Source organism: Dendrobium catenatum, unplaced genomic scaffold, assembly GCF_001605985.2.
Source record: "Dendrobium catenatum unplaced genomic scaffold, ASM160598v2 fragScaff_scaffold_651, whole genome shotgun sequence".
Lineage (NCBI taxonomy): Eukaryota > Viridiplantae > Streptophyta > Magnoliopsida > Asparagales > Orchidaceae > Dendrobium > Dendrobium catenatum.
In genome coordinates, this window is record NW_021319113.1 from 1,510,131 (window position 1) to 1,538,107 (window position 27,977).

Sequence of the window (27,977 nt, forward strand, 5' to 3'; positions counted from 1 at the left end):
ATCTCTGAAATAAATTTTTTATAGAATTTCTGAAGCCTCCCTGCTTTGTTAGTTAGCTTGTCGTTTTATAAATAAATTTTTTACATAATTTATTCATTATCCGATTATCTTCTTAATAAATTAATATACTTCAAGTCTCTCTATCAATTCATAAATATTTTTGAAATAAAAATAATCAAAATCTTTAATTTGATATTATATAAGAGAAAAAAAAATCATTATCTTAAACTATAAGCATAAAAATCTACATGAACCACATAATTTATAATTTCTTTATACCGGTTGATTTGAGCCACATATTTTATAATTTATCATTTGTCCTTTAAAATAAAAATAAAAATAAAAAAGGTGTCAAAAACTAACATTAATTTTATGCTCAAATCCAACTTATTCATAAATGTTGGAATTATCTTACATTTAAATATGGATGCTGCTTTTCATATTTAATGTTATGCACTTATGCCATCCAATCTTCTTCAGACTATTAAATTCGAATGGAAAATTTATATAAAAATTTATTAATGGTAACCAAAACCTTTATTATCTGACAAAGTAAATAAAATTTTATATTTTGACAGCTGAAATATATTAAAATGTTAGCCAGCGCTTATTGATTTTGACTCTTATATATTGTAGAAGCATGAGTTCAAACAAACAGATTATTAACTTCTATTGTTCGTAAATATATTGTACAAGGAAAATACAAATAAAAGAATAATATAAATATTTATAATCTTCTATCGCTACTTGCCATCGCCTGTCACTTGCTGTTGGCCATTGCCGCTGCTGTCAGTCCCACCACCTACCACTTTCTCCATCGGCTTCCACCGCTTACTATCGCAGCTCGTCGCTATCAGCTATTATTGTCGTTGAATATTATATTATATATATATTTTTTCACTTCAGACAATAAAAATCATCTATATTTATATAATACTTACTCAAATATCTCCAAATATTTTAAATGTATTACATTTCTTTTCAAGCAAATCAAATGACTTCTTCTTAATAATATTCTTCTTCTTTAAAAATATTTGAGCAATGCTATTTATAATTCAAAACAAAAAAAAAAATTATGATTTACACGATTCCAATGCACGACTTAATAAGATTATCAATATTTCCTTTTCATTTTCCCTTTTATTATCTCTCTTTAGTTTCAGGATTTTTCATTTTAGAATTATATATTCACAGCAAAGTTTTGATTGTTACTACGTCGCTATAGAGTTAGGCTTTTTATTTGGACGGTGGGCTTCCCACTTTCATGTGATTGGTGGGCAGCCACCTAAATTCTTGCCAATCTGAAGTAGTCACAAGATAAGATGAGCAAGCAAATTCTAAATAAAGTACAACTTTTCTCTGTTGTTTACACATTTATATTTGCTTTCACGGGTGGCCATAAAGTTGGCAGTTGCGCTCTCATAAATCTCCTTTATAAGTTTTTTTTTTTTTAAATATATTTCTAACCATGTAAAATATTACATAGACTACATAGGTTTAAAATTGTAAATACCCACCATTTTCTACTGTTGTAGAGGGCGTAGAGTTCATGGATGGCGGTGTAACAACTCAAAGATAAAAAGTAATTAAAAAAAAAAAAAACAAAATTTTGAATTTCTATTTGAACTAGAGTGATTCGGCACTTTGCTTGTGAGCGCTACGGCTTTAAGTTTGAGAGCATAGCGATGCGAAAAATTACTGATGCGGAGTTTGAGTACCTGTTCTACAATAATTTTAGATTTAATATGCAGCGTCGTGGTATTGGATTTGAGCAGTGTAGTGCTGCCCAACTAAAAGTGTATATATAATTCTAAATACCTATGCCATTTCACCCCACCTCCTTCCCTCACTCTTTGCTTGCTCAGAAAGAAATCGATGCATCTTTTGATTTTGTAAAATTTCACTGTGTAACATTTGATAAGTTATATATTTGATTGTTCTGAACAATATGATATGATTTTATTGCATTTTTACTTGTTAAATATGTGACAAAGGATATAACACTTGATATATATGATATGATAACCCACGTGATAATCTCAATATTCACTGATTATTCGATGGAGTCATAAGGAGCTGCAGACTAATTGAGAGTTATAAGAAGTTGAGACGACTCATTCATGTGATTCAAGAGGAGTTATAAGGAATACACTAATTGAGAGTTATAAAGAGAGACTGATTAGGAGTCAAAAGTGTATGAGCAAGATATCCTCATCTAAAGATCTAACACTAATAATTAATTATTAATATTGATTACTAATTACTGATACTAATTACTTATTACAAATATTGATTTCTCATATTGATTACTAATACTGACTATTATTACTAATAGTGTAGGACATTAACCTTACATACACTAATTTCTGTTACTGCTTACTGTTACTAATTACAAATACCACACTATTGTATAGACTGAAGAGAATGATTGAATGATACTAATTGATTGACACATGTGACCGATATGAATGGTATATATTGATGTGTTGACATTCTTATAGGATTTATAGCATGTTGTTTCTCTTTTGCCTTGCATTAATTTTAGTTATAAAATTTGAGTCATTTGTTGGACTTTTATGCTCATTAAGTGATTTGACATGATTTTAGATAAAGAAAAAATAGCCAGCAGCTTGAGGCTATAACACGCATAGATTTATTTCTGCACTGCTAGTTTTGTAGCCTATGAAGCCTATTGTATATATTATTTTGGACCATAAAGACATAATGTAAATATTGACTACAACAATAATGTGAATTATATTTTTCATTGTTTATATTTCTTGTAATGCAATTAATCAGCTCTAGATGTTAAATTGATTTGGTTGTAAATGACTATATATTAGCTGTTATTAAGAAATAAGAAAGAAATAAATAACTAAAAAGTGAAAGAGAAAATAAATTCTTCAACTTTAGATCGGCAGGTGGATTGCATGAGTGCTTGCTTCAATCAATAATAAGTATTAAAGTTAGTTACTAGAAAGTTGATTGGGGCTTATAAGGAGTCAGAACGACTGATTCATGTGATTTAAGGGAAGTTATAAGGAGCATACTGATTGGGAGTCATAAGGGGCAGCTAATTAGGAGTCATAAGTATAGAAGCAAGATACCCTTAAGATACCCTCACATGAATATTTGATATAATACTAATTCACTCGTAAAATTGATTACACATGATACCCGCAAACTCAAGATACCCTCATCTTAATGTCAAATACTAATACTGATACTGAAATTGTTATTGATAATGATTACTGATATTGATATTGATTAATGATTTCGATATTGATATTGATTATTGATACTAATGCTATTACTGATACAGTTCTGTTATTGATACTAAGAATTATTATTGATACTATTATTGTAACTGACATATTGAAATGAGCTGAATGGATGATAAGATTAGATGGAATTGATTGAGTGCTAAAAATTAATTGACTAACTGATTGATTAAGTTTATGATGGAAGAATGAAACAAAATTGATTGAAATATGATATGTTATAGACTTAATATTGATACATGTAACCAATATAGATATATTGATGCATATATTTCTTTATATGATTTACAACAAACTGTTCTCTTTTACCTTGCATTGATTTCAATTATAAGATTTTGATTATTTATTAGGTTATGTGCTCATTATGTGGTTTTACATATATTTTTTTATGAAAATATATGGATCCTATGATATGAGACTCCGGACAGCATGTATAATTCCTTTTGCTATTCTTAAGAAATTGATAAACTCTAGTTAAATGGCTAAATTGAAATACATATCCAATTCTTTTGATATAGATCCCGGGGTGTGACAAAGGTGGTGAGCACGACTATTGTCCGAGCCGGAGATAAGATCAAATAAAAGAGGACAATGAAAATATAAATTCTCAAATATAATCGGTTAGGATTCAATTCCAAATAACAATAAAAACTTTATAGTTTTCGTAGTCCTGAATTTTATTCCTCACAAAATTTCTAAAATGCGTCATAATACTCTAATTTATGTTTTTTTAAGAGCAATAAATAACAATAGTTAAAAAAAAAATCATTAATTGAAGTTAATTAAAAGTAAAGTAAATGATGGTGGGGTCCACATGCATACCCACCTGACTCGACCAACCATCATTGTCTACAATCTTAGTTTGTAAACACTCAATCAACCTGTAAATAATATATTAAATAAGCTTCAATAAATTCTCTATATCCCAATGTAGAAGCTTATCTTCAAAATACCTCATTTTATTAGAAAATCTATATAATAATATTGAAATTTTAGCTATTTCTCATCCCCAACTCAGGAATTTGTGATTAGATAGAAATGAAAGAGAGGAAAGTAGATGATCCACATTTGATAATAAGAGGACTCCATTAATTCTCTAACACATTTCAGGGAATCCGATTCAGTTCCCTGTCACTGCTCCTCTTTCCCCAGTTCTAGACTCCACGCTTTCCATTCTCTTCTTTGTCCACTAGCTCAGAAATGGGTAACTATCAACAAGGTTAGTGCGATGCGTCTTTGTCGCTGATGGGTGTCTCTGAATGTATTTTTTCTTCTGCTTTACATGCCATGACAATGCATCTTCTTTTTTTTTTGGGAATTCATAATTTATGAAAATTGGGCGGGCGAATTGAAAATTCATTACCTCGTGGAACTAGTTTGCAGCTCGTGCGAACCCTTATCAGTGCCCCTAACCCCACACCGACAACCTTGATCGGGTGATCTTACATCATCATCCTAGAGGTCCACGTCAACCTAGATACTGTGTTGTCGTTCCTATGCATAGTTATTTCAGCTGTTCATAAGAAATTGATAAGCTTTAGTTAAAAGACTAAATTTATATAGATTCGGACGGTGACAAAGATGGTGAGCACGACTATTCTCCGAATCGGAGAGAAGATCGGACAAAAGCGAACAGTGATAATGTAAATTCTCAAATATAATTGGTTAGGATTCCAAATAAAAATAAAAACTTCATAGTTTTCGTAGTCCTGAAATTTTATCTCATAGAACTAGTTTGCAGCTAGCGCGAACCCCTACCAGTGCCCCTAACCCAACACCGACGACCTCGAACCGGTGATCTCACATCATCATCCTGGATATTGTGTCGCTGTTCCTATACATATCGTCTCTAACTCTGCCTCACATTGACCATAGAAAACACACCAATATTTGTGACATCCACATTGTTCATGACTATAATCACCATCATGCCCTAAATAAAATCAAAAGATAATCCCTGACTATATTCACTATTTTTGAAATATCCATCTCTTGTTACTCTTTAGGTAAAAGGAGCTGGTTCATGATAAAATGATGATATATTATCTCTTGCTCTTGTTGGATCCATTCAAGCAACGATGATCCTCCCTGCATCATTTGGCTCACTACAAATGGGCTGAATAATTTTTTTCTTTTGTATATGATTGGTATGTTCAAATTTATTACTAGAGATATTGTTGATGATACTTGGCTAGCACCCTCACATAGACGAGAGATTATTCTGTGCGGATGTCGAACGCAGTTCACTGTCCGAACATTAACCAGAATGCGCCACATCAGCGGTACCGAGCAGTACCAAGCCGGGTATCGAGTAGGGGGTTACGTGACTCATTCTAATTGGTCTCCGGACAATCAACTGCATTCGGCGTCCGCATAGAATAATTTCACCTCACATAGAGGCATCCACAATTCAATTAATATTCAAATATGAAATTATTTGATCTGCATCGACTATTGTGAATAAACATGAAACATATTTCAAATAATGACAAAAATGTCCGAATCTATAAATTAATAAAACTCCTTTTAAGTTAATTTAACAAAAATTTCTTCTACTATTTTTTGCTCATGAAAATTTTTCATAACCCAAAACCATCCCTTTGTTCTCAGCAAATAATTTGAATCATAAATGCAAATTCAAATATTCAAAACAACTAAAAAATATTATATTGTTGGTTATCAGGAATCGATCATACTATAATATTAGCTATTCACAATAAAAAAATAAAAATAAAAATTATTTTGTGCTGTATATAATTCATCACCTGAATTATCCAAACATATCAACTATGCTTGTGCGCTTTGTTCCTATAAGATATAAACTGTTACAGTGAGGCTAACAAATAGGTATTCATACTGTTCAGGAACACTGCAATGGTATTTCAGTAAGTCGATCGCAAGCGCATATCGAAGATCTCAAACCTCAAGTTTGGATTAATGAACACATCGGAGCAGTTCTCATAGATTGGACCGCCATCTGCGGTTTCTGGGTGGGGATGGAAACCCCTCTCCTCGCATTGTCCGACTACATTGATACCTCCTGGAACTGTTAACCGGAATATTCCACTTTTTCTGCACAGATATAAAGAATCAGAAAGATATGGGAAAAAACAAATTAGAAATTGGGATTAGAATGAATTTAGTATTGGATGTGACCAATTTATATGAAGAGATTATAACACACTAATCTCAAAGCATATTCAATGAATGTCACATCCATTTTGGTATTATAGCTTATATCAGCAAATCTAACAATTTTATTTCTCAGAAAGACATGAGAAAATCAATTTTGAAGTTATAATGAACACTAAGCTTAGTTTTAAGCATTAAGTTATGGTTTCGCTTGGGGCGGCTTTCTTTCTGCTTTTTAAAATAATTTTTTAGTACAAAAATTTTAACTTTTTTTTACTAGAAAGCTGCTTCAAGAAGCAGAAAGAAAGCTATCCCAAACGAAGCCTATATATGATATTGAGTTGGGGAAAATATATTTTGTTTATGTTTGAGGGGTAAGCAAAAGATAGCATGTCCCATGAACATGAATGTAAGGAAATAGATGCATGGGGGAAAACTAGCATTGGGAAATAGAAGAAACTTTAACAAACACAAAAGGCCAAATAATAATAATAATAATAATAAAGCATAAAAATACACCAAAATTTTATTATGGCTTGCAAATTAATGACTATGTATTGTTGTGTCAACGAGAAATTTCACAAATAATTGATAGTGAAAAAAAAAAATTATGATTTCTTTTGCACCACGTAAGAATAACACAATAATTTTTTTTCAAAATGCCCTTAATGAAATAATCGTGAATTTGGATCTCTTGTGGCGGGCTCTGCCCCCAAACTCTCAAAGACGAGGGCTCCCAGCCCACCTTTCAATCCCTAAAACAGCCTTACCTTAAGGGTTGGCTCTCAAGTTAATCTGCATAACGTGTTCCTTTTGTAAGGTAAAAATTAACTTTAACAACCAAACAATCAGGACAGGACAAATAAAACTGTGAAGAAAGTCCAAAATACCTTTCAGGATCTGTAGGAGCCATTACAATGGCAACAGCCTCAGGTAGCATGACCTAGATAAAAATTAAAGAAGTGAATTGATGATATAGCGAGAGAATACAAATGAAGCAAAGAAAGGAAAACTTCTTTGGTGCCACAAAATTATGACCTTGTTACTTCTATTTTTCTCCTCAAATTTAATTGAATAGTTGTGTATGCTTTCAGAACTTGTAATTTATGCACCCTTTTGCTTTAGATGAAGCATTTTTTATTTTTGCTGTATTTTATTTGGAAACCTAAACATGGGTGGGATTTGAACCCTCGTCACACTTTGAGAAAGAGAGGGAATGCCAACTAATCTAATACTCAATGATCAATTTTCATCTTACAATAGTTATATTTGCACTTTTATGGATATTTATGTAATCAATATTTCCACTACTCTTCATAATAGAAAAATGGGCATATTAAACGTTCTAAAAGTTATACAAAACAGTCTTTTTAAAACTCTCACAAAAAAAAAAATAAATAAATAAAAAAAATCTCAGCACCTGGTAAGAGTATTGTGTATGCAAATCTATTGATGAAAGGAAGCAGGTTTGAGAAGGATGAGTCTGCATAAAGTAAATAAAAATATAAGTATTGACTATCAAATGATAAAGGATCAAAATCAACAAAGAAAGGCTACAAAGTATTATAATGCACAAAATAAAAGAATAATTCAGTACAACTTTTAAGCTAGCAATGGATGGGAATTTGTCTTGCGGAAGAAACAAATAATTCAACCCCATCTCATGAAAACATATTGTCAAAATGCATTAGTGCAGTTTCAATTACAGGAAAAACAATGATGAAAGCAATTACAAGCCTGCATATGATTCTTATCATTTACTATATCTAATGTTAAAACTCAACATGTAATTTCAATGAGTTTTTGTAAATATCAAAGCTAGCAAAATGCAAAATCTGTATACCTCTAAAGACCATTAGTTCACTACAGCATAGTAGTCCTAGCTTTTACGTTGGCCAGCTTCTAACCCCTTAACACTCATATTTAGTGCTACATTTTGTGTTGATTTTACTTTAAGACATCAATTATAACAATCTCCAATAACATTAGCTCTTCTAAAGCTCACCACACAATTTTACCTATCCAAACCATTTTTCAGTAATTATAAACCAACTAGCTGTGAGCAGCAGGATCCGTATGCTGGACAGCTGGGAGACAGCAATCCTGGAAGGGTGGAGGGAAGAAGGCCTGGTTCTTAAAGCCTGGGCTGCTGTTCTCGCTGCAGAAAATGGACAGGAAGGCTGAAATTTCAGCCTTCAGACTACTGTGAACAGCGGCCAAGGAAAGAAGGAACTGGCAGAAGGTAAAAGAATTCCAGGGAGCTGTGACTGAAGGAACTGGAGGAGGAGGGTTTCGGTCCTTGGATGCTTCCAGGTAGAGTTCGGCTGGAAGCTGGGCAGCCAGATGGAAGAAAGGCTCAGTTAGAGCCTATACAAGATCTTGGAAACTCCAATACAGTGATGGGAACTGTGGTTGGGAAGAACTGGGAGGGAGGAGAGTCTGGACCGAGATGTGGAAGAAGAAAGAAGGGATTCTTGGACTGCACGGCAGGAAGGATGGGTGTTTGATGGACTGAAGGGGTCGTGAGTTGGAGGGGTAGCTCGAGCACAGGTCACGTGTTAAGCAACTGGTTCGATGGCTTGAGAGAGGCTTCGAACGTGAGGCAAAGACGGACGGATCAGGGAGGTTTGGAGGTGGGATCGTGCGTCATGGTGGTTGGAGATAGAAGGGAGAAGCTCGGTCGGGTTGAAGAGGGATTTGCTCATGCGTAGTCGGAGAATAGGAAAATTTATTAGGTGCCGAGAGGACATAAATAAAATGTTGAAACGTTGAATGGACAAGTGGATATTCAATTGGATTTACTTTTTTACTTTATATATTTAATGTGTCCGCGGAACTTCAAACCAAGTGCACCAAAAGCGCGGTAAAAAAACACAATAAAAGAGTAGTCAAAGTGCAGGTAAAGAGCAAGTAAAACGCACAAAAAAGTGCAACCAAAGTGCACTCCACGTGTCAAATTTTAAGTAGATGTCCGGACATATCTCTACGTCCGAACTCCGCACGTAATAATTTCTCAGATAATAGAGCCTAGGTGAGCATGTTTAGTTTCATTTTAACGATGAGGTTCTCCATTATTCAAGACGAGGGCAAGGGAGAATATGCGAAGCATCTGTTTGAGGTATTCAGTGGGATATCTGGAGATTTGATTAAATGATACGAGGTAATTAGTCGTGATTTTTGTGCTAATTTGATCTTAATTGATTTTTTATTTAAATTAATAATATTATTATTAACAGTGACTTGATACCATTATTATTATTACTAGTTTAAAACGGCAGAAATGAGTTGATCACCTCAAATTCACCTTGATTCACGCACGATTCCCTTGATTTGCCGCAATCGCCTTTGAACTTGCGCCAATTTGTGTGCGTGATTTTTGTTGGGTGAACTTATAGTGTATTTAGGTTGTTGTCAACATTCTAATCGCAACAGTACAATTTATTTTGTGAATGAAAGTCGTTTGGGTGACATCACGCGTCAATTCCCTTGATTTGCGAGCGTCGCCTCGAGATTCGTGTCGATTTTGCCGGATGATCTTAATTGAACAAATTAATGGTCGTTCTTGGGTATTGACAACGTTCTGGATGCAACAATGAAATCCGTTTTACGATCAGACGTCGTTTGGGCAACGTCGCGCGTTAATTTCCTCGATTTGTACGTTGTTGCTTCGGGATTTGTGCTATTTCGCCTGGTGATTCCAATCAAACAAGTTGATAGTGGTTTTTGGGTGTCAACAATGTTCCAGATGTGACGACGAAATCCTTTTCGCGATCAGATATCGTTTGGGTGACGTCACGCTTCAATTTCAGATGTTGGTCATCCCGTTGGACGGATCTCGTCCGATTTGACTGTGAGGGGTTCTCCTCTTAAGAAAACTCGATGTCCTGATTGCAACAGTGCAGTCCGCTTGTTAATCGGTGGTTGTTTGACCCTTCAAGTAACGCGTTGAAGCGGGGTTGCTTGATTCACCGATTTTGGCCCTTTTTGCATGTGATTTGATGTGTAGGGATCAACAGGATGATAGAGTTGAATACAACTCTTTAGTAAGTTGGATGGAACATGTTCAAACATTTTTAGAATTTGAATCATCAGCAATACAAATAAACAAGTGACTGCCACTTAGCTTGTAATTTTGGAGAAGAGCAGTATCTCCTATCATATGATCAGAAGCACCAATGTCGACTATCCACAACCTCATGTCTCCTCTATTAATAGTGAAGGCAGTATGTGAAACCGTTTAAGCAACCAAATATGTCCCAATAATGCTACCATTGCTAACTTGACTATACTATTTCTGCTACAAATTCATCTGATCTTTGTTAAATGGGCTAGGCTCAAAAACATAAGCACTCTCAGAGTTGGAAGTCACATAAGCTTTGTTGTCTCTATCAAGCCGTGGCTTTGATTTCCAATCAGCTGGTTTGTCATGGAGCTTCCAAACAAAAATTATATTAATACTATTGGTTGACCTCACACATGCAAACATGTTAAGCATTTCAGTTAAAAAAGAATAGACCACAATGCATATGGCCAAACTTTGCCCCCCTATGGTCCATACTCCCTAACATTTTAATTTGGACCCAAATAATTGTTTATTGCCACATCAATCACTTTTTCATCACTCTGGGTTTATGATAGGTACCACTTGAGTATTTCAAGTGATTCCTATCGGATCTAAGCCAAATCACTAATAATCCGCTGTTTTCTATGGAAAACAGCCACCAAGCACAAAAACAGTGGAAAAATCTGAGAAGAATCGTAGAGAGAATAGGAGAAACAATTGCAAACGATAGAAATTTCACTAGTCGATGCCAAAGACAATAAAGATACAAGTTTCCTTCAATCCGAGAGGAAGGAAAAACTCTCCAACAATCTCCGGCAACGCCAAGAGCCGAAGCAAGAAAACCTAGAAGACAAATCTCTTTTCAAAATCAAGATGAAAACCTAATCCCCTCATAACTCCCTATTCATACAATCTAATTCAAATTAAAAGCAAAAGGACTTCTCTACCCTTCCTTCTCCCTCCAAAAATACTTAAACTATGTTTGAATTGCAAGTGGACCCCACCCCCACCTCTATTCCCCCTTCCGCCTGCTCCCTGGGACGCCTCCGCCTCAAGTAAACTTGGACCGGCTGGGCCGGTCCAGGTTGAGCCGGTCCATGCTGGACCGGCATAACAGTTTACCACTAATTACATGACAGATTCCACATATGACATGAAAAGGCTTTTTAGCCATATTTGCTGAATAAGCAGACAGCATTTGCCATTTGTTAACATACTTTCTGTTTGTTAGACCACGTAAATTAAGCAGTACCAAAAAAAAAATTACAAGGATCCACATATACGGAATAACAAACTTTATTTTTTTCTTAAAAATAGGAATAGCTTACTATGGAGAATACTACTACTCACATGGATCCATCCTGCAGGATAAAGAGACTCCCCATCCAATATAGCATGAATTTCCTCTTCATTTAATGCCTGACACTGAGATTTAGGAATAAGCCGTCAATTTTGGCACAAAATAAAAGAAAAAAAAAAGCTTTTCAATATAAAATGATGGCAGCAGGGGAACAGAATATCTATGAATGGTAAGTAAAAGAAGTTGGCACTGACGTACAGAACTGGAAGTTGATTCTTGCTTAGGCATTACCAGGGTGTTTATATAATAAGTGTGCTTCTTCTGCATTGTAAGGTATAAATTCAAAAACTAGTAAATGAAACAGGTAAGGCCAAATTTATAGAGAGAGAGAGGGCTAGAGGTGATCAGAAGAAACAACATCCGGTTCCATGAAACAAAAAAAGTGAATGCCAAGCATACGAGGGAGGCACCAAGTATTCCACAAGTCTCCAAGTCCTTCTCAGTATTGACTTTAGCAAGTTCCATAAACTCTTCCATCAGACCTGCGGACTGCAGATTAAAATCAATTAAAGATATGAAAGGATTTGAAAGTTGAAGGATCAAATAAAGAAAGACCAAATTATGAATATGCAAATAATGCCACATTTTGGAATTAAATACAACCTTAAGAAACATAAATGACGCCATCATAAACAAACTAGAAACAAATGAAGATCAGTGAACTCACTATATGCACATCTTTTGTAGCCTTGGAAGTTGAGGACTCGTTACATGCTTCCACATGCAATTTGTTTGGCTCAGGAAAAGTTATTTGAGAAACATGACCAATAACAGGAGGAGCCTCCACATAGGAAATAGCAGGTGAGGGAAAGTAATGATTAACCGCATTCACATTGATATCAAAATGTGGATTGAATGGAAAGTCTTGAAACGTTGTATATCTACTCATTATATCTGTGGCAGTGGGACAGATCAGCTCAACATGTTTTCTACGATCGATAGTTCTTCCTTTAGTTCTGTTATTTTGAGACAACAAATCAGCTACCCAATCATCGGAAAAAAAAAATTCTAATACTTTGAGTGAATAGAAACCACACCTGAACATACCGTGATAAATATCCTGTGAACAAAATATAGCACATTTTAGCAACTGTGATTATGAATTGAAACAGAAAAGTCTAAAATGCTACCAAAGCGACCGAAGATGCATATCAGAATAAACAAAAGCGACCGAAGATGCATATCAGAATAAACTAAGTAGCAAGCCAAGTAAAAAAGGATATTCATTTAAAGAAGGACGAAATGAGATGGGAGAAAAGAAAGGCATCAAACACAAAATTTTCTTGCTTAGGATTCCCCAGATAAAAAATAAAGGTGATATGTTTTTGAGGCAGGAAAGACTAACTAGAGGTAGTAAGATTTTGATTCAATTTCACCATGGTGCACAAATCATAACTCAGGTTCAACAATATGACCATGGCTAGTGTATGTTTGATGAAGTTAATGCAGAGATTTTTATAAATAATTATGTCTCATAAAAAAGAAAACTTAAAAATATTATGTTTCCAAAATAATTGAGAGGGGATCAATATTCAATAAAGACATGTTTCTATTTTCATATATGCCAAAGAATACCGCAGAAATCATGCAAATCACATATCTAATTCTTGAAGACTAGTTCGTTTAGTTGACTTTTCTTGAAGAATCTTGCCTTAAATTAGTGATTTGATGAGAACATCATATAGTAAAAATTAAAAACGATTCTCCAAATGGAAGCACTAATCTCAATCACCACAAAAAAAAAATCATAATGCATACAAAAAATAAAAAAAATTTAAAAGAAATTTTTCAAAAAAGATCGATCATACCTTATGACCATTGTTAGAGTTATGAGAGCCACTTTCACTCTGTCTATAATATCCTGTGGAACATCTACTAATCCTAACATTTTCTCCAGCAATTTGTGAATTCAAGTTCTCAAGCTCTTTAGCAACTTCTTGTAAAATCTGATTCAAAGATGCAATAGTTGTTAATCAGCATTTCTATCTGTTAGTGCTTCTCATTATTATTTTAAGTCTACAATAAATCTAAACAAAGACTTGTACAGCAAGCTATAAAATGGAGAAACTTCTTGGTTTCTCTGTTGAGCTTATGCGATTTTAACGAGGCCTGACCATGGACATAATTGAAGAAGGACAAAAGCATAATGTGTGATTGTTTCCAAACAACAATTCTTGTAAGTATAACAGAAAATAATCTTAGAAAGTAAATAAATAAATAAATAAGCTCCACCACAAAGGCACGAGTGTTAAAATGAAATTCTTTAGTTGAATCAAATTAGATGCGAAATAAGACGACAATTTCTATTGAAAAGAATGATAAAGAAGTTTTATGAGCGTCTTCTTGATGGTAAAGTGAGAAGGTACAAAATGATTTTTGTCATGATCCGGCCCGGATGCTCGAACTAATGAGGTGGAGAATAATGGTCGGATGATTAATACTATTACTACCAATCTAAAACAATCTCAATAAGATGAAATAGCCGCTAAAACTTCTAAATTTAAAACAAAACTACATAAAAACTTTCAGCTAGAGCGCTTCACCTATGGTATACGTTCTCATTTATTCTACTCATTTTAGCTAATGGTGTTATACCTGTAAATGTTTTTTTTCAAAATGAAGAGTGAGTTATAACATAACTCAGTGAGTAAATCATGCTTCTAAAATTACAGTAATCCAAGGCATTAAAAATAATATGCATGATCATTTCAAAACATAACTTAATTCTATTTAATTATTTCAAATTCAAAAAGTGCCCATTTTATATTATGCATATATCATATATGTCAAATATATCGTATCTTTATCCTTTCTTAATAATGCAATCCTCACAGAAGGCACCATCTAATTTAGTACCAATGAGGATACTCTTTTTTCATTATCTTTTTCTTTTTCATAACCTTTTTCATTTATATGCACAGGTACATTGCGTCCCCAGCCAGTACCATAAAGTGTTGTGCTCCATCAGTCAACATGCACATGTAACCATATATATATCTATTCATTTCATTCTTATAACATTCATGAATTTTCTATGATAATGTGAAATATAACATATAAATTTTCATTTAACTCAATATGATCAATCATTAGGTATGAGAAACATAAATCATGATCTAATTAACAATACATATTTCATAAGTATGCATTATCTTTCATAACATTTAATTGAAGACAAAATAAAACTTCACTAAAAAAAAAAAAAAACATTAGTACTCATGATGAGGACATCCGACAGTGGAGAGTTTACCAGATGAGAGGCCGGAGATCCACGACCATGATTACACCATTCTATTTTTGAGATGCTATTTGTATTTGATTTTTTACTATACCTTTTCCATTTTTACCCTCACTTGAGGGAATAGGTTCATGTGATCCCATGGGGCACTTTTGTCTTTTTTTATTTTTACTATTGTATTTGATTATTTATAGTCCCTCCTCTTTTGGGGAGGGTAATGATGATTATTATAAAAAAAATTTATGTACTTATGTTTTGGGAGGGATTGAGAGTTCTTGTGAGAGTGAAGTCCCTAGGTGAGGGCAAAATACTACCCATCAGCAGTAGGAAGCGTCCGTACTCACGGTCCACTCTTCCATCCCCTTCTAAACTGCCGACCACTATCTCCTTCCCCTCCAAACCGTCAGCCACCACCTCCCACCTCTTCAAAACAGCTAGCCACCACCTCCTTTACACCTAAACCATCGGCCATCACCTCCTCTTCCCCCCAAATCACAGGCCCTAAACCCAGCCCGCCAGCCCCCACACCCACCTAACCCCAAGCTACTTCCCTCCCATAGTCGTCGGCCTCCCTTGCCCCAAACCCTAGCCGCCGTCCACTTCCACCCTTCCTTGCCTCCAAAATTTCAAATCTAGCATTCAAAACCCTTCCTAAATTAACTCCTTATATCTTTGGAAACAATTTTGAATTCATATTCAATTGAATTTGAATTTGGATTTAATTTCCTAAATGAGAAACCCTATTTTAGGAAAGCCCCTTAAATCATGTCTATTTGAATTTTAAATAGGATTTGATTTAAAACAATCTTTCATATTTCAAGATTCTAAACAGGGCAAGCCTTAACTCCTCCATTTAAAGCCCCATCTCCCTAAGTAAGCCGCCGGCCCCTCCCTTCTCTCTCTCCTACATTATCTCTCTTTCCCCCTTTGGAGCCATAATCAGCCCCTTATCAAAGGGCCCCCCACCTCCTCCTTTTTCATCTTTGGATTGGAAATTCAAATTTCAAGATCTCCAATCCTGATAAAGGTGAACTTTCCTCCAAGTCTTTTCTCTTCTAAGTTTTCACTTCATTGTGGCGTCATAAATGTTAGGTTAGTTTTCTCCGTTCTCACCAATTATCAAAGAGTTGAGTGAGGGATTTTCATAGTGACTAGTCTAAATGTTAACATTGGGATTTCCTTTGAAACCTTCCATGCATTGCAAAACTTGATTTGAATTTATTATTTTGTGCTCCTAACGATTATCGTGTAACTGATTGTCTAATCTATTCATCTCCTTGTTGTTTTCAATCTTCCATTTAAAATTGCTAGATGTTGGATAACTGTGATTACTCTGTGATAAGCGTGTAATTTCCTACTTAAAATCAACCCACGCATTTAGTCCTACATCAACTCACCTCAAAGTTGTGTGCCTTAACAATCCACCTTAATTATTTTCGTTGACGCTAACTTAACACCTATATAAAGACATTGTTGTTAAAATTAAAATAATAAATTTCTCTTAATTCTCTAACTCAATTATTCTTTCTTTTTAATGTTTTGAATTTTCTCCTAATTTAAATCTATTGTATTATAAATATAAATTATCTTTCTCTAAGTTGCTATTGAATATGCTTTAATAGCTCTTATATTTAATTTATTCTTAAGAGAATTTAATTAATGATAAATTTAATTCTTCTCTCTATCATTTAAAATGGATAAAAAAAACATAATTTAATTATTACTATTTTTTAAAATAAACAATTATATATATACATACATATACATATATATAATAAGTTTTAAAATGAGCAATCCGAGCCGCCTTTGCAGCAATTTTGCTCCAAATACCTCAAAGCTAAGGCAATTCTCAGGCATCTTGAGGCCGTATGCTCAGGTGGAGGAGGCGCGCTCACTAGCATTTTGCGTCAATTTCCTTTTGAGGCGGTAGACGCTCTAATATGGGGCGCACTTACTTAAACCTCTAAATTCCTTCCTTATACCCCATTTAACCCGACCATGTAAAGACCAAATCAAAGCCGCATAGGAAGCACGCAGACGCCCGACACCGACCTCCCGACTTCGCCGGGCCTCTGCCGTGAGTCCATTTGTTCCAGCCGCCCCTCTAACATCACTTCTTCAGTGTTCTAGGGTTTTTTTGTTTTTTAAGTTTAAGGTTCGATTTTTCAACTACCGGAAAGTATGACTTGAGAGCATTCTCGTGCTAGTACAGTTGTCTGGGCCCACCGCTATGTGCATGCTCGATACCATGCTAGAACATGCCGATACCACTAGGTAAATGCTCGGTACCACTAGGTATCTTTCCATATAAAGGACTTATGAACTTTAAAAAATAAAGTAAAACTTCAAAATTATCTCCATACAAAGGTCGAACACCCGCTAGGGGGCCAGCGCCCTTTGGGACCCCCCGGCAACCAACATATTGTTGATCTCATCTTAGTAATAGTTGTTAGTGTTAGTCTATTCTTCATTAGTCCATGGTTGATTGAGAGACATTGAACTCTATAGGGAGGAGGAAGGGGTGAGGTGACTTTTAATGTGAATTCTTGTCTCTTGGACATTATATTTTATATCATTGCTTATTATTTATATATTTTTTGTTATATTTTGCATTTGGCTTTAGGAAACATGATTAAGAGCAAGGAAAAGACAAATGCGTCATTGCGGGGCGTGACCATTCTTGGAATACAGTGTGCAAGTTGATGTAGTAGGCGCGAGAAGACATGTGCATTTAAAATGTAATTTTTGTATAAGGTGGTGAAGGGAGGAGTAACTCGCATGAAGGAACACTTATCCGGCTCACATAAGAAATGTAGCACCTTGTGCGAATGTTCCAGATAAGGTGAAGGAGGAAATTACAGCTTATATGAAAAAGACTAGTTACAGAGTTTTGGGCCTCCACTCGTTCTTCCTTTGGGTGTGAGCAAAACTGGAGTACATAAATCAAGTGCAAACAAAGAGAAGAAATCGACTTTCAACACTCAGAATGAACTCCCTTGTGTAATATTATGCACAACAAGAGGTTGAGAGATAGGAGGTTGAGGAACAAGGGGTTGAAGGATGATGAGGACCCATTGATGTGTGATGATGTGGCATCTGATAATGAGTGGTTCATAGATTGATGAGACAGATTTGTCATTATCAGACCTGCAACTGGAGGATCTAAGGTGGACGTCTTGAGGGGCGAAGTAGATCAAGTGGGCACATCCACTAGTACCACACCACACACAATCCACTATCTCTGCAGCACAACAAGCAACTAAAGGTATTCCACAACTTCTTATGTGCTATTATATATATATATAATGTAATAGCATAAGAACCGAGAAGTGGACAATTATTCTTATAACAGGGAGAAGAAAGTGAGTAAATGAAGATCTAAAATATGACATTCATAGATCAATTGGAGAAGAATATTCCCTTTAATATGTTCTTTCTTATGTACTTTTGAGAGTTTTGATCGACTTATATTTTATGGTTCTGTACTTTGAGACATAATTTTATTGCATTTATTTTCTTACTTTCCACTAATTTCACTTGTCATTTAGATATTTTTATTATATGATAGAATCTTACTATTATTTACCTGCTAAAATTCTTAAATTCTCATTTACACAATTCTTTGTCCGTGAGGCTTACGCCTCATATTGCCTCGAGGCTTACGCCTCACCTTACAGACGAAAACGCCTCGAGGCTTATTTATACAATTTTAAACCTTGATATATATATATATATATATATATATATCCACTCTTATCATCTAATATTAATACATCTAAATTTTATTATATCTATATCATCAAATATTTTTAATAATTAGTCTAAAATCTAATTATCCTAATTTCCAATTAGCCAACATCATATTTAATTTCTATTTTTTAGAGCATAACATTTAAAATTTTTAAACATTAATTTAATAAGTTTTAATTATATAATAAAATTTTAAGAATTATCATTGCATTAGTCATTTCCAACTAAATCTAAATACTCTCTCTATCTCATAAATTATATTTTAAAATTTTTATGCATTATTCTTAAAAAAAATTAGATTTTAAATTATACAATCATAACCTAAGTAATTAATCCTAATAAATTCTTGAAATAGACAATAATTATCTCTATAAATTTAACTTAAATTTTTCTAAAAAAATTAATCTTTCTTTTCATAAGTATTTTCTAAATTAACCCTCTTAATTTATAATTTAAAATTTAACAAAATAATTAAAAAAAATTCCTTACCTTATTCCCATCACACGTGACTCTCGCTTGCCCTAGTCATTCGCCCGCGTGGACGCCTGTTCTATCTCTCTCGTTCGCCTGATGGACGTTCATGCTCTCTCTCTCTCTCTCTCTCTCTCTCTCTCTCTCTCTCTCTCTCTCTCTCTTCTCTAATTTATAGAGATGAAGCCAGCGATGGAATGGCCAAAACCCTTGGCTTCCACTACACCAAAGGACGGGAGCGAGATCTACATCTTCCTGTGATCCGGACCGTTCAAGTACCATGATACGACAAGATCAAAATGACCCAAGTGTCTTCTTCGTCTTCCTCAACTCCTTCGACTTCCTTCAACTCCTTCGACTTCCAGGCGATGCTAAGAAACGCATTTGCTTTGTATTTGATATACGATTCCTTTGACTCCTTCACCTTCTTCGTCCTCTTTGTATATCCACGGCTCCAGACAACGAAAGCATGTTCCTTTCGCTTTATCTTCTTCATATTCTTCACAATGTCGATAACTAGGTTCAGGATATTACAATTTTAAGAAGTGTCAAAAGATAAATACTACTTAGGCTTATAAAGACTAAAAAAGTTAAAAATCTTGCAAAGAGAAATGAAAAGGCATTCTATAAATTTTATGATGGGCATCTTACATAGAAAGGATAAAATGAGACATAAAAATAGCTAGAGTAAGATATAAAAGACCTAAGACTTTGATTAAGTTAAATGCTCTAGAAGTTGAGACATAAAAGGCAAAATTGTAATTGCTTTATTTTGAGAAAATAATCATAATAGTTCCTAGACTATTTATATGGCGCCTTTTTTAATCAAGGACTATAAACATGTTTAATTTCGTCCCTTAAATCATAAAAAATGATTGAAAATAAATGTGTTCAATTTCTTCAATGAATTATTTTGGATGTGATTTGAGTTATGGAACTAAGTTAGGCATATTGGATAGTCTGGAACTAAAACGACTCCCAATAAAAATATAGGGATCATTTTGATAGTTTTGTTGTTTTTTATTTTTTATTTTTTTTTTATTTCGGTTATTTTAGAAGATGCCTGTAAGAACAAAATTTATGCTTAAATTACTATTGATTCCTTGGTTTGGTTTCTACATTAGTTGATTTTGTCATTTTATCACTGGCTTGTTGCGCAGTTTGGTTCTGTGTTTAGTGATTTATCCTAATTGTTGGTTTTTGTGTTGTCCGGTCTATAAAATCTGAAGTTTAACACATGTAGCGGGTTGTTATCTAGTATTGTCATGTTCGTATAACAAGTTGTGACTTATTATTCTACGGTTCTTGTAGCATATTGCAATCTTTTATTGTGTAGTTCATGAAGAGACCTTTGATATATGATCCTATAACTATGTTTATCCTGCACCTGGAGATCAATGGGTTTTCCGTTAAGGAAGAAATCCATAACGGAAAACCCATTGAAGAGCATAGCTAATTTTAATTAAAATAATTAGAATTAACAACGTTATTATAGAGTGAAACATCCTCAAACTTTTTTTTATGATTTCAATTTCCTCACTAATTTTCTTTAATTTAGATGATCATTAAATTATCATTTGATGTAAATTGTCATACAATCAAGTTTACATAAAAAGAAAAACGTGTTATTGTTTAATTTTTGGTCTTTGAAATCATGAATTTCAAATCCACTTTGAGATTTTCATCACTTGCATCATTTGTTAAATTAAGAACTCTAGACCCTAAGACCTAAATAAAATTAAGATTATAGCCTACAGTTTTGTTAGTATGCCAACTAGAAGTGGGACTTAATATTAGGGTAAATTAATAGATCATAAAAAATATGGGATTCTTACTAATTTTTAAAATGAGAGAAGGACCAAAATAATCCCTCAAAACTCTTTGTGAGGGACCAAAATAATCCTCAACTATTTTGAGGGACCAATTTGGTCCCTCAACTCCTCAAAATGGGACTTTTTTAGTCCTGCCATCTAAATGTAGAGTAAATGGCATTAAGTATGAGGGTAATTTAGTTTTTTTTTTTAATTAAAGTATTTAATAAATGTAATTTTTTAGAGATTCTAATTTTTGTAAAAAAATTTATTAAACTTTTCTTTAATAAAATAATTATACATAATTTTAATTTTAGTGATTATACATAATTTCTTTAATAATAAAATTTAAACTTTTCTTTTATCAACTCTTGGCAACTTTTAAGGGCAGTTTATTATATTTACAATTATTAATTTTAATTGTTGTTACCAAATAATTAATATAAATAATATAATTAAAATTTAAATTAATTATTAATTCATTTAAGTAATTACTTATTTATTACTAATATTATATTTTTAACTTTTCTTTACCCCTTCTCCATTGTTCGTTTCTCTTCGACTTCGCCTCCTTCGCGAGATGGGTAGAGTTTTGAACGACTAGCTAAATAACTTATTAGCCTACTTCGACAACATTCCTTCCTGTCGGATCCAAAATCACACTTTTTCGTTAGTCTGCTCGATCAAAAGTAACGACAACAACGGGGGCTTGCTCGTTGCGAAGGTAGCCATCTTTCTCCCGTTCGCGCGCTTCTTCGGCCAAAACAACTGTGATTAAAAGTAACGACAATGACAACAGGAGCTTGCTCGTTGCCAAGGTAGCCATCTTTCTTCCGTTTGTGCGTTTCTTCTTTGCTTGTTCCGATGATACCCTCTTGCCCATCTCATTTTTCCATTTAAAATTGATGGCATGACCAAAATAGTCCCATTTGGAGGAGTTAGAGGGACCAAATTGGTCCCTCAAAATTGTTGGGATCTATTTTGGCCCTCACAAAGAGTTGAGGGATCATTTTGGTCCATTTCTCTTTTCAAAATGAATTAGCTGGATTGTTGAATAAGATCAAAAGAGGGAAGACATTAATCAAGTGCATAAGCAAATTAAAAAATTGGATGATGAGGACATCGCAGATCAACGGCTACGATTTTTTTAGTTATTTATATGTTTTTTGTACTAGTTTATTTTAAATTGTTGTTTTTCCCTTTATACCCTTATGGGTGGTCCTTTAGTTGACTATTTAATAATCTCAACCTCTCGCATGTGTTTAGACCTAAGCTATTTTATCACCTTATCATTTTTATTTTGTCGTTTATCATCAAGAGAAAGCTTATAATTATTGTGCTCTAAAATTTAAGCGTGCAAACTTTCTTAGTTTAATCATCCATGCTAATACGTTTCACATCATTGGAAATAAATCACTTTCATGTATATTAATCTGCAGTTGAATAAAATCATAATGATGAACCCATTATTTGAATGTTAATTGATGTGCCTTGGACGTAAAAACAACATATAAAAGATAATGACAATATAGGAACACAAAGATAAGGATGATTTTTCATTTATTTTTTAATAATAAAGCAAGATATAATTCATTTATTATTTGAGAGGAAGATCAGCTCTCCCACAAACCCTAGGCCCGCTAGAAACTTGCAGCAAACACTAGAAAAATAAACTTAGAAATATCATTACTAAACCATACACAAACTCCCCCTTAAATAACTCTAGAATACAATAACATAATGAATGTTCGACTATGGGAGATCGGTCCAATAAGAGGACTTGGTTCATATGGCGAGGGAAAGCTACGGTTTGTGGAGCTGTTGTGGTCGGTTTGCTATTCGTATGCGGAGGAAAGGCTGCAGCTTCTAGGGAGGTGTCGAGCATCTGGAGTTTGAGCATGAGGAAGCAAAATAGTGAAAGACTTGTTCGTTCTTGTTTTATCGATGCAGGTAGAAGCACGATCGAGGTGAGAGCTACAGGATTCGAGCACGATATCTGGCAGAGTCGTGGGAGTTCGTCTCCGATCTACAGGGCATCGGCGATCGAATGCTCGGAATTTGAGTGGAATTTGAGCAAGATTTGTAGGGATAAGATGCATTTTTTAGTCTTATTTTAATAATAATAAAAATAAACAACCAAAATACAATATAACAAAATTTATCTCAATCCGTGTGCTTTTCCTCAAAATCCACACATTGTGGCCACAGGATCGGCGTTGATTTCACAGCGCAAATTTTATTGAGCAAAATTACAATCATTTTTTGGTATTGTTGGCGTTTTGAATGCAATGGAAAAGTCCATTTTGCGGTCATACGTCGTTTGAACAGCATCACGCATCATTTTCGGGTGTCGATCATTGATTTTGATCATTCTGCTCGATTGGACTGTGAGGGGTCCTCCCTCGGATGAATTCAATGTTTTGATCGCAATGGTACAGTACATTTGATGATCAGAGGTCGTTTAAGACCTTTAGTAACGTGTCACACTACTTGACCGTTACTTACGTCGCCTTCATTCACGCTGATTTGGCAAATATGTGGAGGTCAACACTATTATTACATATGTGAGAAGAGGAATTAAGGAATAGATTAATTAGGAATGATTTCCTAATTGAAATTCAAATTGGGGAGGGAAATATATTAAGAAAGGGGGGCTGATTTAGGAAAAGATTAATTATGAAGGATTTCCTACTTGAACAAATTAGAGAGAAAGATATTAGGAAAGGAGGTAGGGGGAGTTGATTAGGAGGGAAATAGGAGAAGCTTATTTAAGGCTAAGTTTATGATTTGTTTTGTATATGCTGAATTTTATTTAAGAGTTGTTGTAGTTTTCTTTTCGTGAGGGCTTTCTAGTGTTGTGCAAGTTGTTTGGGAGAGTCAATCTACCTCTCGAATTGTAGATCGCATGTATCTTTCTTTTTTATTGAAGTTATAATAAAAAATCAGCCATCTATATTCATATTCCTGTAGTTTTTTTCATTGTGTTAGTTGTTTTTGTCTCCAAAACGTATCAGTAGTTCACTTTCTAGTTATGGCAACATATAGTGAATAAGATATGAAAACTCTTATCCGATAGTGCGTCGTCACTTAGTAAGCTCCCATAAAAATCAAGAGGACATTTTCAATCAAGATCATTAGAGATTTCACCAATATGAGGAATATGATGAACTTTCAAATTAGAAATATCAATATCCAATGTATTATTACTAAGAGTAAATAATACAACTATAGTACTACTTGGGGTAGGCACAACAATTTCACCTCGTAGAGAATCAATTTGACTCTAACTCTGAGTGCAAACCCAAGCTAGTAAAGGAGCAAAAACTATTATAGGAGAATGAATGATTATATCATTTGATCATATCTCTTGATCCCGAACTTTTTATTTCTTTAAGCAATATTGGGGGATGCCCTCAAATTCAACCTTCGCTCAATAACTACAAGAAGATGTGCCTATCCACACCTCATTTGAAGTAGAGAAGTAACATTCATTTTCACCAAAACCAAAACCTTGGCCACTGATGGCTTTGAAAGATTACCAATCGCATCATTAACTAGCAAATTTTTATCAAAAATAGATCCAAAAAAGTCTAGAGCTGATTGATTAAAGTAATGTAAATGCAACAAAGGAAAAAACCAACTACATAGGCATAATAAAGGGTTCATCATAAGCGCTAAAATAGTGTGATTACTTCAACATTCACGTTAAATAACCACTACATAATTGGAACAACAAGAGAAGATTTTGATGTAATATAAATCTATAGACAGTATGATAATGATAAGGCGATAATCAATGAGTGGAAATAAATATTCAACAACCAATTGAAGATCTAATATGAATTTATGAATAAAATCCAAGTTGGGATGATCCAATAAGAATTTTCCAACAACTAAGTAAGAATATGGTCGAGTAAGTTCACAAATCTCATTAACAGTGAAACTAAGAGCAGATTTGCCTTGAAATATAGAAGCTTGATCATGAAATGATGTAACTAAGTCTTGATGAAAAAATAAAGGCAATTGAGTAAAAAATGAAAGGAGCAAACCGGAAACTGACAATCGAAACACCACATTTTGCAAAAGAACAAGTGGTTCATACAATATTTGAAGGAAACTCTAAAATGATCAGATCAATTGAAATAGATGGTGGTGACTGTGGCACAAAGGGAACTGTCATAATTGTAGGACGTGTCAAGGATGGAGATGATTGAGTATTGGGGAGTAAAGAAAGTGACAACCAAGAAGAGCATCCCAAAAAGATCAGAACATGAGCGGGAAAAAATCTAGAACGAGGAAAAGAGAACACTATCCACAGTGGAGAGTGGTGGTCAACGAGTGAAAAAGTGAGTCGTGCCAAAGCTCTAAAAGACTCAACAAGCATAGACGTAGGCACTGATGTTGGAAAATCCAATCCAAAGATACGAGCCAAAGACCTCATACAGGCAAACTCAAGGGATAGGAAGCGAAGGAAAGCAGCAAAGCCGCTTGTTGGAATTAGGCTGAGCAACAAATCTACTAACAGGAGTGACGCTAGGGATCATGCTCGCAAAATGGAGCAAATTCACGGCAATAAGGTTGCTACCAAGATCCTAGAAATGCAGAAGCGCGGCGAAAGTGATAGAGTTGTTCACAAGATGAAGCTGAGGAAGCGTGCTCGTGAGGGGAAAAGAACTTTTGACTTGAATGATCTGCATAATAAATTCAATTATTTCTTTGAATATGGTGAACATTAATTAAACTGTCATTTGATGTAGATTTCTAGTTTTTTTCGTGTTTGCATAAAAAAAAAAAAGATGAGCTATTCTTTTAATTGAAGGTCTTTGAATTTAGAAATTTCAAATACAATTGTGTGATTTTCATCCCATGCATCATTTAATTGAATTAGGAGTTGCAGACCCTAAGATGCCCTATGCCCTAAATCACTAACTTTGTTGTATGGATTTGCTATCAGTAAAAGTCGTCCATATAGCTAAGTTGAGCATTGTGGAAACAAGATTGTTAAGATGGATGTATGGTTAAACTATAAAGGATTAATTAAGGAATGATTACATTAGAAGGATGGTTGGAGTGATACATATTGAAGAAAAGATATATAAAAATAGAGTCAAGCATATTCAAACATGTAAAATAAAGGCTATAAAAAGCACATGTTAGATAAGTAGATAAAACTAATGTGGAAAGAATAGAAAAAAAAATGTAGACCTAAAATAACATCAAATGAAGTTGTCCAACATTTATAAAGAATAAATTTAATACCTCATTTATCATTTAATGATAATGAATAAAAATTAAGGACTCGTAAAGTCGAACTATGCTCCTACTTGGGTTTGTTATTTATTTATTTTTTTTAAGTTTGAACACAGTTGGTGATGTATATTTTTTCCAAAAAAAAGATGGTGGTGGCATTCTTATATTGTTTATTAAACGGATAAAATTTGACAAATCTTAAGTTTTATTTGAGGTCTTTCACAACGAGACACAAAGAATGATGATAAGAGTCTGTCTGCTACCTTCTGCATATTGACTATTTAGTATTTTCCATTGAAATGATTCAAAACGAAAACAAATCATTTGGTGCTGGATTCAAAGAATTCTTAATGCTTCATTCAAATAATTTGTAGTAAAGAGTTTTAACTACTCTTTATTATTTGGAAAATACAGGATAAAATTTAAGCAAGCGAAAATTCTTACGAGTAACTGGAAAAGAGGTAATTTAGCAGCAAAAGAAGATAACAAGATGGAAGATTAATACCTTCTTGTGCTGAAGCATTTCATTTGAGTGCACCGAGTAGCCAGGGTGATGGGGAATGATCTCAGAAATAATCCTAGAAATCCGCCACAAGTCAGGAAATTCAGTATATAGACAAGCAATGTTAAATTCGGTTGAGCCAAAGAAGAGGAATTCTTTTCAACAGACATTGTTTTTATAATCCAGTGCAATTAGTAATAAATGTCAATATCCATTTTATCCAGAAGCTGAAGGTTTGCCATACAATATGTTATACAAACCAGTAGAAAAAAACGTCCTTTAAACATTTATAAGCTCCATCCAGTTATTAAGATTTTGAAGAGGAAAACATCATGATTGTTGCGTCCTGGAGTATTCGCGGCGGTAGAGAAATATATAATTTAATGTCTTAGTATTATACGAAGATCCAGCATACAAGCAGATAAGAGAGAGGGTGTTGCATTTATAAGAGACACCAAGATTTTTACGTGGAAACCCCTGAAAAAAGGGGGAAAAACCACGGGGTATGGCCCAATTTTAATGAATCCACTAGTATTTGCAGTCAATTACAAATGAGACCCTTCCTTGGGAGAAGGCCTTGGCTTGACGGTACAAATATACATCATATAGAGCTCATTACATGATGGAAGTTACAATAATCAACATAGATATGTTTGTTTGATTTGAAGGGCCATAGTCAACACGAGACAGGCGTCCGGAAGACCATAGTTGGCAGGAGACCGGGGTTAGAAAGACCGTTGTCTAGAGATGTAGGTCGGAAGGACCATAGTAGGCGAAGGAGATTAGAAGGACCGTAGTCGACAGGAGACAAGGATCAGAAAGAGCTTCGTTAGATGATGGAAGTCGAAAGGACCATAGCCGGCATGAGACAAGGGTTCAAAAGACCGTGGTAGAAGGGCAGTACTCTGGGAGAACTCTGGGCTTCAAGTGGTGGCCCGAAAGAAGTCCAGGCGTCAAGTGGTGGTCCGGCAGAAGTTCGAACCTTAGATGGTGGTCCGGGAGAAGTCTGGGCCTCAAGTGGTAGTTCTGCAGAAGTTCGGGACACAGGTGGTGGTCCGGCAAAATTTCGAGCATCAGGCGGAGGTGAGGGCATCAAGTGGTGGTCCGGCGGAGCAACGG

The 27,977-nt window shown here is 34.4% G+C and overlaps 1 protein-coding gene across 2 annotated transcripts in view; it reads right to left on the reverse strand.

Moving 5' to 3' along the window:
* Nucleotides 1–5,957: 5,957 nt before the first annotated feature.
* LOC110115243 (AMSH-like ubiquitin thioesterase 2) overlaps nt 5,958–27,977 on the reverse strand; it is a 23,146-nt gene continuing 1,126 nt past the window's right edge. Inside the window, exons 3-13 of one of the 2 annotated variants that reach the window (XM_020848419.2) lie at nt 26,862–26,934; nt 13,645–13,782; nt 12,874–12,896; nt 12,504–12,792; nt 12,236–12,325; nt 12,035–12,097; nt 11,827–11,901; nt 7,834–7,896; nt 7,304–7,356; nt 7,184–7,208; nt 6,224–6,353 (exon numbers count right to left, since the gene is read on the reverse strand). In XM_020848419.2, the coding sequence (XP_020704078.1) occupies nt 7,199–7,208; nt 7,304–7,356; nt 7,834–7,896; nt 11,827–11,901; nt 12,035–12,097; nt 12,236–12,325; nt 12,504–12,792; nt 12,874–12,896; nt 13,645–13,782; nt 26,862–26,934 (877 nt within the window). In that variant the 3' untranslated portion in view covers nt 6,224–6,353; nt 7,184–7,198. Of the gene's footprint in view, nt 6,354–7,183; nt 7,209–7,303; nt 7,357–7,833; nt 7,897–11,826; nt 11,902–12,034; nt 12,098–12,235; nt 12,326–12,503; nt 12,793–12,873; nt 12,897–13,644; nt 13,783–26,861; nt 26,935–27,977 lie in introns of both variants that reach the window. The other variant, XM_020848418.2, reaches the window with a different exon arrangement.